Here is a 12,710-nt window from a genome sequence, read left to right on the forward strand (position 1 = left end):
CCAATGTTTATCTTATCGTTCTTAGAGATTCCAGTGGGGTTAGGAAAAAACTAGCTTTTTTAAAATCCCCTTTTTTTGGCAAAGTGATGACCATAAGAAAAAGTATAAACTCACGAATGGGATATAATCTAGACAAAAGGATCAAGGTGGTATAGGAATTGAGGTGTTGGAATTAAAAAATAAGAGCCAACTTAGAAAATGGCTATTTAAACTTATATGAATGAACAAGGTGTCTGGCAAGAACTCCTACAAAATAAGTACTTAAGATCGAAAAATTTATCGCAGGTTTCAGCAAAACCGACGGATTCCCCATTTTGGAAAGGGTTGATGAATGTAAAAGATGATTTTTTTCATGAGAGGCTCGGTGAAATTAGGTAATGGTCAGAATACTCGCTTTTGGGAAGATAACTGGCTAGGGGATAGGCCGATTTGTGATCAATACCCATCGTTATATTGTATAGTTAATCATCCTAACGAGACGGCGGCTAACGTTATCGGTTCAACTCCGTTAAACATAGGTTTTAGGAAGGTTTTATCAGGTGATCAATGGGATAGATGAGTTCATCTAGTTTTGAGACTTATGAGGGTTCAGCTCTGATAAATTTCGATGGAAACTTACTTCATCTGGCATTTTTACTGTCAAGTCCATGTATCTTGACCTACTTGACGGTCATAGCGCTTTTTTTAAGAAATACTTTTGAAAAGTTAATGTCCCACTTAAAATCAGAATTTTTATGTTGTTCCTTAATAAGAATGTGATTCTTACTAAGGATAATCTGAAAAAACAAAATTGGCAGGGTTGCTCTAAATGTTGTTTTTGTGATCAAGATGAGACAATACGCCATCTTTTCTTTTTGTGTCCTTTTGTTAAAATAGTGTGGCATCTGTATACATGACTTTTAATATTCCTCTAGCAACAAATGTCACAAATATGTTTGGTAATTGGTTAAATGGAGTTGCAAACCGTTTGGCGACGGTAGTACGGGATTTAAACCGGTGCGGCTGGCGTTTTGAGAGGCGACTCTCATGAAGATCTTGTCTAGTGCTCTCGTTCATTTTTCTTTGGCTTGTTTTTTTAGAGACTTTGAGTGATCCATGATTTGTAACGCTTTGTGCAACTTAGTTTTATAATAATATAATAAAAAGGTGTATGCATCAATCATCGATTGATGCAGAGGATAGGGTTTTCCCTATTTCGAAAAAAAGTCTATATAAATATATGTGTTTGTACTATGTTTCTCAAACAAAAAAAAAACGCTCGCACGGGTGCCCTCCACATCTCGCTCCTCCTGGTGCTAACGTGAGGAGAGAGCCAGCAACCTTGCATTTCTGTTCCTATTGATGCATGAACGCTAACATTTCCACCAACGAACAATTATTCTCTCCATTGAGAAATAAGTGATCCAACCTTTTGTTAATATGAACATAACTACTCCATGCGTTCACAAATATAAGATGTTTTGGTCATTTCAAAGTGAGTTAGATACACATTATAATTAGTAAATCTAAGCACTAAGAGTGGACTAGATACATACTAAAATAGGTGAATATACGAAGAGCTAAAACATTCTCTAAGTTTGGTACTAGATAAAACTAGAAATTTACGATACCAGATAGATAGCGGCAGATTCACTTTAAAATTTATAAGTTACATATTTGTTTACGTTATATTCAGATGTTTATATTTTCTTATTTATACTTGGTCAAACTTTGTAATTTTGACTTTTGAGTATAAGTCCTAATCTATCGGAGGTACAGTAGCTGCCAGCTAGCTTAGGGGAAAGTGCACTCTTCTCGCCGCGCTCTGTCGCGCTTTGACACGCAGATGCTGCGGAAGTCGAGCACTCAGCGCCGGCAGCCGCCGCTCTGGCGGCGCTGCCGCAGCCTCCGGCAAATCAAGCAGGTCCACGCCCTCCTGGTCCTCCGGGGCTTCCTCTCGGACCCCTCCGCGCTCCGTGAGCTCATCTTCGCGTCCGCCGTCGCTGTGCGCGGCGCCATCGCCCACGCCTACCTCGTGTTCGACCAAATCCCTCACCCGGACCTCTTCATGTACAACACCCTCATACGCGGCGCCGCGCACACTGCCGCGCCCCGAGACGCTGTCTCCCTCTTCGCGCGTATGAACCGGCGCGGCGGCGACGGCGTGAGGCCAGACAAGATCACGTTCCCCTTCGTGCTCCGGGCGTGCACTGCCATGGGCGCCGGTGGCACCGGGGCGCAGTTGCACGCCCACGTTGTGAAGGTTGGATGCCAGTCCGACGCGTTCGTCAAGAACGCGCTCATCGGCATGCACGCCAGTTGTGGAGAGCTGGAAATTGCGGGTGCTCTGTTTGACCGCAGGGCGCGCGAGGATGCCGTGGCCTGGTCGGCGATGATTACCGGCTGTGCTAGGAGAGGGAACATCAGTGCTGCCCGGGAGCTGTTCGAAGAGTGTTCTGTGAAGGACCTTGTGTCTTGGAACGTGATGATTACCGCCTATGCAAAGCGGGGGGAGATGGCACAAGCAAGGGAGCTGTTCGACCGGGTACCTGACCGTGATGTCGTGTCCTGGAACGCCATGATTTCTGGGTATGTGGGCTGTGGCTCGCACATGAATGCCATGGAACTGTTTGAGCAGATGCAAAGTATGGGCGAAAAGCCTGATGTCGTCACAATGCTCAGCCTGCTGTCAGCTTGTGCCAACTCAGGTGATCTAGATGTTGGCCGAAGGTTGCATTCCTCTCTTTCAGAGAAGTTTTCCAGAACTGGTTTTACTGTCGTCCTGGGAAATGCGCTGATTGACATGTACGCAAAATGCGGAAGCATGAAGAGTGCACTGGAGGTGTTCTGGGTGATGCGAGATAAGGATGTCTCAACTTGGAATTCGATCATAGGAGGATTGGCACTGCATGGCCATGTCCCTGAGTCCATAGATCTATTCAAGAAAATGTTGAAACAGAAAGTCAGGCCTGATGAGATCACCTTTGTCGCTGTCCTTATAGCATGCAGCCACGGTGGGATGGTTGACAGGGGACGTGAGTACTTCAACTTGATGCAACAGCAGTACAGGATTGAGCCTAATGTCAAGCACTACGGTTGCATGGTTGACATGCTGGGTCGCGCGGGGCTTCTCAAAGAAGCATTTGAGTTCATTGACACCATGAAGGTTGAGCCTAATTCTGTCATCTGGAGGACTATTCTTGGGGCTTGTAGGGTTCATGGTGAGATCGAACTGGCTGAGCACGCAAACAGACAATTGCTAAAGGCAAGGAGTGATGACAGTGGGGACTATGTGCTCCTCTCGAACATCTATGCTTCAGCCGGGGAATGGCTAGAGTCGGAGAAGATGAGGAAGTTAATGGATGACAGCGGTGTCAACAAGGAGGCTGGCCGCACGGTTGTAGATGGCAGCGCCAAGGATGCAATGCAGTCCTTCCGATAGTTGGAATCACATCGCTGACTGAAAGGATTTTTAGCTCGCAGCTTCTGTGTCAGAAACTGAGCATCGAGCACTGATAAAGTTTGAGATGTGGATGCATCTGCAGGTGACAGGAAAGATGCTAACTTGAATGTTATTGTCATGCTAAATTAGCAAATTGGCTAGAGTCTTCCAAGACGTTACTGAAGGTTGCCTTTGCTGATATGCAGCTGAAAAGGCTAGCTGAAACAACTATCAGTTCAATGCAAAACAATGTTGGACAGTGACTTCTAAGTGGATGCTGTACTTAATTTTCACCGGAGTGGTGTTAACACTCCGAAAAACAATTACTCATGACATCCTGAGCAATACAAAGGATAGAGCTGCCATAGATCCCTGCACTGGGTTGTGGACAATTGGTGATTGTGCAAGGAACGATTAATTCTTCAGCGAGCTGAAGCAAATTCGAGCAAGGGTCATGCATGCATTATCCATCTGCTCAGTTGAGAGAAACAACTGCGATGGGCTGAAGTAAATTGCAAATAATCTTTTTTGCAGTAGTTATTCTTGAGCAATTTTGCGCTCTACATTTATTACAGAATTGTTAACTATTCATAACTTTATTTCTTTTACTCCCTCTGTAAAGTTGTACTGTAATGGAAGTAATTGTCATTTGCTCTGTTTTAACTTAAAATGTTCTTATTTTTTATATTGAAAAATTAAGTTGGTGGTCATGGCCACAGCCAGCCACTCTCCTTCCCTCCACCACGTCTCAGCTACGTCTTCAAAAAGGGTATGATAAAGCAATTATGTAATTCCTTAATGGAGAACAAAATCTCTGTTGACTTGGACATCATTCATATAAGTATATTAATTTTCATCATGGATCCCTTATTTCTCTTACATTCAAGTTGCTTACAGTAAATGGGACTACATCTACATTGGCTGGTTAGTTCATATGCAAAATCTGAAAGTACATGTCAGTCAGGCAAAAACAATGTTAGGTTCCTATGCAAATTGGAATCAAGCACCATGATGCAGACCAGGCCATACTCGTCCCATGACAAATTCCAAGAGATGGATAGATAGAAGCAGCAGAGGTTAAAGGAATCTGGAAAAGTAGAATTGCAGAAAATGTAAAAACATGATTTACACATACACAGTATTTCAGGCTGACATATTTCAGGAATTCAGGCTGACACAAAAGGTGCAGAGTCTAGTTAACAGAAGGCCACTTGATATCCAGATAGACACCAGCCTTCCCCACCTTGAAGAAAAAAAACCGCCACCACAAGAAAAAAAGAAGGCAATGACTGTAAGAAACACCAAACTATAGCCTAAATATTGGCAACTGGGGAAATACAACGCCTAGCATGTTCAGAAATTGTCACAAGGAACAACACATCTGGCTTTCCCGATGGGCATTTCGGATTGAACTTTGAACAATGAGAGAGATGAAAGGGGCTGTGTAGGTAGGCTGAGGTATCTTATGTTTTTGTAACAATGTTTCTTTAACTATAAATAAACACATTATCATGAACCATTGCCTTTTCATCGCACAAAGATGACGAACTCTTGAAAAGCTTGTGCACACTAGGTTATGTATGTTTTCTTTTCAAATGATCCAGTTCTTCAGCATTCGATGAAGATGCTGATTTTCTTCATTTGTTTCTTTCTTTTCCAGATGAAGGATATCGACAGCTCTGAAGATCCCTTGGGTTGGTGCCGGTTTGTCTCATCACTGATCCAAGAGTAATGGTCCTGATGGTTCCTTCAAGGTGCTAGCATGGAAGTACTCTTGCTGCACTTCTTTTCCCCTAGCTGCAGAGCTTGTAAGACCCTACCCTGCAAGGTAAAAGAGCACACGCATGCATGTCATTTACTTGCTCCATGATAGAATCAATACAAGCAAAAAAATGTTGTAAGCAAACATATATGTACCTTTTTGTGTAATGTCCACAAAGGTGACGTCAATTGGCTCGGATGCATCCAGGACCTAATCTCTTATAGTCTTATGGTAAACTATGATGGGCAGCCTGGTAAGCTGGCACCGGAGGCATCTGTGACAGGGAGGAGTTATCCATCGGCACCCGAGGCATCAGTGTGTTGAAGGGCACAGCCAGGGACGAGGGCACAGGAGGCATCTGTAACAGGAAGGGGGCATCCATCGGCACCCGAGCCATCAGAGTGTTGAAGGGCACAGCCAGGGACGCTGGCACCGGAGTCATTTGTGACAGGAAGCGGTCATCCATCGGCATCCAAGGCATTAGTGTGTGAAGGGCACAGCCGGGTACGCCAACTCCAGAGGCATCTGCGGCTGGAAGCGATTGTCCATCGGCATTACCAGCCATGGTTGGCCAACATATCCTTCACCAAACAATGCTATTAATCAAGAATGTATACTACCTCCAATAGAAACAAAGTAATTATTTTACGCACTGTTCATGAATGAAGTAACGCTCTGGAAATCACCGGCTGGTGACCTGTTCCTCACGTTTGCAGAAGGTTGAATTCACCTTTACCACATGGACTTTATTTACACTTTCCACTCTCTCCTTTAATACTCCCACCGTTCCATAATTCTTATCGTAGTTTTTGTTCGAACTAAAACCACGATAAGAATTATGGAACGAAGGGTTTATCTTTCGCTTTCAGCAAGAGCTGAAACAAACTTTTGATCAGCTATATTTTTAAGTTCAATAATTTTTCCCATAGTGTTCTTTTTAGTTTATAGGACGGTATATCTTATTTATTGTGCATGTCAAAAGAAGGATGCAGTTTCTAACGCATATAGTTGCTTCAATTCTATCCCTTTTGATAATGATGCTAAAGAGAAGCTCCTACCTGTTAGAGATTTGACTGTTCAATATTTTTTAAGTTTATAGGATGGTTTATAAGTAACAACTTGAAGAGGGCTACATAAGTCACAACTTGAAAAAATGGTCCTCTATCATTACACACAATCCTTTACTGGAAGTTCTGTTAAATTTCAGGCGTCAACAACAAGAGGAGCTCGCAACAAGAGTGTGAAACATTATATGTACATGCAATTTTGATCAGCTTAGTATCTTAATGGTAATATTGGCAGCTGTAATCCATGTGTGCCACCATGGTGGTAAAAACGTTTGCACATTTTTCTAAAATGATGACATCAAACTATAAAAGACTAGTGTTTGATAACTTCTGATATTTTTGGGTTAAATATCTTCAGTAAACGAAAGGGTAAAGAAAGGGAAAGCAGCATGTCACAAGCGTGGAAAATGTTATTACCTGATCTTGATGGAGTGCAATTGTGTTGCTGTGTTTGTGGAAAGCCGTGCGGCAGTGGTACAACGAGCTGTGGCTGGAATATGTAACTGTTGACTGGGTGCACAGCATTGGCGTGTTCATCAATGGAACTCCTAGAGTAGCCACCCTCGGTCTGCATGTTCAGCTGGGGTTGCCGTACAGACATAGTTAAATTAAATCATTTAGAATACATACTGAAAATTGTACACATAAAGATGACTACCACTTACCGGGTTGTTTTAAATAATATTCCCCTGCCTAAGAAAACGATTCAATGGACAATTCTGGCCACAGCCATCTTATGGGGCACATGACCTTCAGGAAAAATAACGAGAAAGCAACGATGTGAAATGCCATTATTAGGTTAAATAAATAGCTAGGCGGAAATATAGATAATAATATACAGTTAGTTTGAGAGATTCATGTCACCGTGTAGAGATACCTTGGAGTTGTATTCAGATATCCATAGAATGTACATGAAGGAAGGGCCTCCCGCAGAAACTAGAAGACAGTACTTCCACCGTCTTGTTCCGAAGATCAACACCAGCCACCCAGGCACCCACGCCTTGTTATCATTAGCCCCTACCTTCAACACAAGGTAGACAAGCTCGCTACCGTGAATGCTGAGCGTTGGGCGAACTGCTGTGAGATTCTTCAGTGTGAATTTTGCAGCGCTGAAATCCCACAGCTCAGGCAAATCCATGAAGTAACTGGGGTCGTTGACCGAGATGTCATCAACATGGAGAGTAGGGCGCGCTTTGCACCAAAGGTTCCAAGACGTGTGCCTGAAACATGTCCGGATCTTCCAGATGAGGGGGACGACGGGCTCCTCCGTTAGATCCTGAAATCTTGGTAAGAAGAGGTCCGAATGATAGAGGACGTGTTGGGTGTCGAGATCCTTGGTCGTCTTGAAGTTCCTCTCGATATTGCAATCGGGTCTAGGATACTGCTCCATCTCGACGCACTTGCCGCCACAGCCACCGGCGGCATGTGGTCCTTTTTGACAATTCACTCGCGAGGTGGTCCTTTTTTACAATACACTGGGGCAGGTGGTCCTTTTCATCAAAAAATCAAGAAAAAAGGCAATGGTATACTTCTGTTGTTGTGTTAGGATGCTCACCTCTATATAAACAAAATTGGTGGGAGAAGAAAACGAATGCTGTCATGAGAAATGTCAAAACACAGCAAGATTTTGACGACCAGCTTCAAATGGCTGGAGATAAAGTTATCGTGGTGCACGTCTTTTCCCCTCGATGCAGAGCTTGTAAGACCCCTGCAAGGTAAAAGAACACAAGCATGCATATTCTTTAAGAAAGTGCTCCATGAATCAATAGAACCAAAAAAAAGTTGTACGACAAGTATTACCTTTTTGTGTATTGTCAACAAAGGTAATGTCAAATGGTCGGGGTGCATCCAGGACACAATTTCTTAGGGTCAACTGAGATGAACAGAAAGAAATTTGTGTCATTTTCTGTAGACTTGGATAATCTAACCTATTTATCATTCAGGAAGCCAACAAGGTTATACTTCACACAAATAGAGTAGAATTTTTCTGCAAAAAACAGAAGCCCGGGGGCCAGTGGTTACAACTGCAAGAAGCAGCGGCCACACCAGCCAAACCGCGCGAGATGGTAGACGCTGTGCGGTCGCAGGAGCAGTGCCACCGCTGCCTTGGGGTTCTTCGTAGGATGACTTCCATCAATCATCTCCTTGCAATCAGCATTGGATATATATTTGCATACAAGAATCATTTCCTCCTATTATTCTTCATGGGGAACTCACTGGAAGAAATAAGGTTTGACAAAATAGGTCGTTCATATCCTTCAGTCTTCCTACCAGTGCTGCTTAAATTGCTTATCACAGACCATTGCATCTCAAACTTCGGTGTGTGTCCTGCTTGCTGCATGTCATGCAGAAGTTTTGCGGCTTCCAGTGTATTGTTACACCTAGAGTAGTTATCAAAAACAGTTCTATACATGCCAAAGGATGGTGCGGAACCAAAGGTCATTAGTATTTCCAAAATCTTCTTAGCATCAGTGGTTCTTCCCATGGCACACAGGCCACGCATGAGCACATCACATGAGATCTCACTTGGTTTTAGATTTTCCAACTGCATCTCAGCAAGAAAATCAAGAGCCTGATCAAATTCTTTCAATACACCTAGCCTGTATATAACAGAGCTGTAACTAGCTTCACTTGGAAGTCTACCATTCTTTAACATTTTATTTATCAGATTAACAGACATTTCCAAGTCTCCCTGTCCACAGAATTCCTTGATTAGGGCATCAAAAGTGATGTCAGATATAATTAGTGCACTTCTGCTCAGTTTGTTCAGATATGATTTTGCTTCCGAGTATCTTCCAGACGAAAGAAGTGCTGAAATGACAGTCATCTCAATCACTAAACCATGCTTCCATCCCCTCCCCTCAATCAGATGAAGCAATTCTATTGATTTCTCAAGGTTCCCTAACTTGCAATGGTGATTCAGTACTATTCTGAGACTGCGGTTGCTTGGTGTTAATCCCTGTGCAATGCAAGCATCAAGCACACTGACTGAACGATCGGTGTCTCCGGACTTGTTAAACCCGTAGACAAGAAAGTCATATGTGATTTTGTCTGGAGAAATACCGTTACGTTTCATATCCTTCAATAAATCATGAACCTGCAAGCTGTTTCTTCTCTGAAAAAGGCAGAACATCAGAATATTGTATAAAATAAGTTCCGTTGACTTGTCATTCTGTTGGATTAGCTCCTTAAGGCATAAGGCACTAGAAAACTGGCTTTGCTCACACATTCTGCGGACAAGAAAGCGGTAGCTAGAAATAGAAATGCTGGCGTGTATCTTTAGCATTATACAAATAACTGCATCAACCTTTCTCCAACTGTTTAGACAACAATATGATTGAAGGGTGGAATTTAGCAAGTTGTCACTTAATTTCTTTCCCAAAGTGGAGGCTTGAACAACCGACATTGCCTCACTTACTTTTCCTGTATGCAGTAATTCGTTCACAATGCAACTGCAAGCTGAGACATCAGAACGTTCCATTTTCATCACAGACTGTACCAAGTCCATGCATCGTTCTGCATCAAAGCATGCTAGTGAAGAGAATGGAAATTGGTGGGTAAACACATCTGACATTTTGATTTTGTTAAGGCACATGTCATACAGTCCAATAGATTCAGCAGTCTTCTGCTCCTTTAGAAAGCCCTCTGTCACACTATAAATTAGTGAGCGACCCACAACCACATCCTTTTCTAGGAGTGCCTCCAGCATCGCACATCCAACGGTAGTGTAACCAGTTCTGCATAACTCTTTGAGAAGTGCACAATATGCACTTAGGAACAAATTAGGATAGCAATCGAGCAACATGCTTATAAGCTCCAAAGCTTCCTCAATTACTCCCCATTTGCACAAGTGGCTGATGAGGGGCATCACATCCTTGCTGTCAGGTGACCAATTAAACTTTGTTGCAACATTCCAACATTCCCAAAACCCCATTATGTTCCTTTCTGTGCAGAAGCCTGTAAGCAAATAAGTATAAGTATCTTGATTAACTGGCAAGCCTCTTCTGAATAACCTGTCCAAAACCAATCTTGCGCAAGCTGACATCTCATTCGTACTCAATGTTTGGATGACTAAATTTAGAGTTTGAGCATCCAGTTTATCAAATGTATAAGGCATTTCCTCCATTAGGTCAATAACATCCATAACATGTGCAGGGCCAACGCACAAAGACTTTATTAGTTCTGAGCAGCTAGCTGGTGAAATGTCATGTCCCTGTTGAAAAGCTTCATCTTTCACCAGAAGAGCACTTGCAACATCACCTTGCTGACATGCACTGACTATCTCTGCGCTAATATCTGAGTAAAAAGCATTATCAAGAATCTGCGCCAACGAAGTCTCAAACCTTTTAGAGTCAGTGTCTAAATACAGACCATTGCCTACTGAATCAAAAAACTCAGCTTTCGGAAAGCCAGTGGCATTATCTCTCTTGACCTTCACTCCTAAGTGGTCCAGCCCCAGAAAGGATAAAGCTTTAGAGAGTGCACAGTTTCCAGAGGGAAGACCATTTACACCATTGACTTTCATAATTCTCAAGATTTCTTCTATATCATCGAACTGCCTATACTTGCAATATCCTGCCAGAAGTATCTTATATGTTAAAAGTTCGGGCATTATTTTTCTTTCGATCATGTCTTCAAGGATATAATTTGCATGTCTGTACAGTCCCTCAGTGAAAACACCACCTATAATAGCATTATAAGCACAAACTTTAGGTTCAATATGTCTAGAAAAGCACTCAGATAAATAGAGGAATGCAGCTTTGAGTTTCATTTCTCTACAGCTATGGCATATGAAAATTCCAAAGGTTGTAGCATCTGGGGTAAATCCTAAGGCTTCTAGTCTCTGGAAGACAAACCATGCCTCGTCAGTACCAAGATTTTTGCAAACAGACGCAAGCATTCTATTGCAAAGACGCGGCTCAGGTAAATACCTCCATTCTTCCAAGAAATTCATCATATCTCCAGTGTCCTTCTTCTTGCAAAATTCTTTTGCAACAGTTAACAATGATCCCTTGCTTATTTCGATGTTCAAACTCTTTAACTGCCGAATTATACCAATAGCTTGTAAGAATTTGTCTCTCTTGACTAAAGCACTGATAGCAAAATCAAGAATATCTCTTTCTGTACAAGAACCTAATCCAACTTCCAGCATGTCCAAATATACTCTTACAACTAGCTCCTGTTTTGACCTTCTGACCATAAGATTTAGAAGTACATGATAGCACGAGGCTGAAGGTATCAAACACTTATGCCTTGCACGATCAAAAAGTGCCACTGATTTGTCGAGGTGGCCAGCTTCTGAAAACGCCTGGATGACCTGACTGAACAGATCGCTCGCATCGGTCAGAGCCTTGTTCTCATCCAGCAAGAGAAGCAATGATTCAGCTTGGCTGAGCATCTGAGCATGCGCAAGTATTGACACCATCATGTCATTGGACCTTGGAAGATGCCGGAAGTCCTTACTCTGCCACGAAGCCCACCTGTACAAGTTCCATAGAAATCTCGAGTTTCTAACTTCTGCAGCACCATGTCCAAAACCGACCAAAATGTCAAGAAAATCTTCAGGCTTCAGCTGTGAAGCACGCCAGAACCTGCGGAGGGTCTCCGGTGAGAGCCAGAGACCATGCTTAAGAACATCTTGCAAGCTACAATTCCCATCAAAGGTGTCTCTTCCACTGTCAAAAATGAATGAGCACTTGGATATAACCAATTTCCCAATACCCGAGCACAATTTCGCTGCCGAATGGACATCAGCTTCACACTTTTCCCCAGTTTCACGCTCAACATTAAATCCAGCTTCCTCTGAAGCGCTGGCGATGGCTGAATTGCACAGAGAGGTACCTTCCTTCTTCCCCAATGTGTAGTAGCATTCACCTTTCAACAAGCTCCTTTTGTCGGAGTTCAGTTCAGGAACATTATTGGCGTAACCTCTGTCTCCAATCCTGGACTCTCGCCCCACGTTCGCACTGGAATTGATTAACAAAAAAAAGTTAGTATTCAACCATAAACATCAATGCATTTCTGGAGCTATAAGCTCAGTCTCACGCACCTTGGACGGCACCATAGATGGATTGTTCGGCGTAAATGGCATGCCTTCCACATGTGATCCCTCCCTATACGTCGCAAGCGGTTGGGACTGCCGCATCGCTCACCCACCGGCGCTGGAAGGCGACCCCATTAGCGCGTCTCCTTCCTCTTCACTCCGTATTCTCCGGAGACGGGCAGGCAAGTCAGATTGGGTGGGGTGAGACGCCCGGGGGAGGGTTGACGGCAGCGCGCCGATTGCGCCGCCGGGAACGAGTGGTGGGCCCGGCCAGCGGAGCTTGTCTCAGTCGTGGGCAGCCGGAAGAGGGAACGTGGGGCGGGTGAGAAGACGGCGGTGATCCTCGCCGGAGTAGGCAGTGAGCTGCGCTGCCCGAGCCGCTGGGCCTAGGTAGGCGAGGATTCAGATAACAAGGCC

At 43.5% G+C, this 12,710-nt stretch overlaps 2 protein-coding genes across 2 annotated transcripts; one reads left to right on the forward strand and one right to left on the reverse strand.

The window, feature by feature from the left end:
- Nucleotides 1-1,825: 1,825 nt before the first annotated feature.
- LOC124695908 (pentatricopeptide repeat-containing protein At5g15300-like) lies at nt 1,826-3,978 on the forward strand. Its single transcript, XM_047228712.1, has one exon. It carries the CDS (start codon nt 1,826-1,828, stop codon nt 3,419-3,421), a length of 1,596 nt encoding a protein of 531 aa, XP_047084668.1. The 3' UTR covers nt 3,422-3,978.
- A 733-nt stretch (nt 3,979-4,711) lies between these two features.
- LOC124701531 (pentatricopeptide repeat-containing protein At5g15280, mitochondrial) lies at nt 4,712-12,583 on the reverse strand. Its single transcript, XM_047233610.1, has 8 exons — nt 12,300-12,583; nt 8,051-12,216; nt 7,806-7,958; nt 7,128-7,725; nt 6,916-7,000; nt 6,668-6,830; nt 5,339-5,764; nt 4,712-5,242 (listed from the first exon to the last, which is right to left on the reverse strand). The coding sequence occupies exons 1-2, from the start codon at nt 12,350-12,352 to the stop codon at nt 8,433-8,435; spliced, it is 3,837 nt and encodes a 1,278-aa protein (XP_047089566.1). The 5' UTR covers nt 12,353-12,583; the 3' UTR covers nt 4,712-5,242; nt 5,339-5,764; nt 6,668-6,830; nt 6,916-7,000; nt 7,128-7,725; nt 7,806-7,958; nt 8,051-8,432.
- Nucleotides 12,584-12,710: the final 127 nt, after the last annotated feature.

The sequence above is a fragment of the Lolium rigidum genome, chromosome 3, assembly GCF_022539505.1.
Source record: "Lolium rigidum isolate FL_2022 chromosome 3, APGP_CSIRO_Lrig_0.1, whole genome shotgun sequence".
In the NCBI taxonomy this organism is placed as follows: domain Eukaryota; kingdom Viridiplantae; phylum Streptophyta; class Magnoliopsida; order Poales; family Poaceae; genus Lolium; species Lolium rigidum.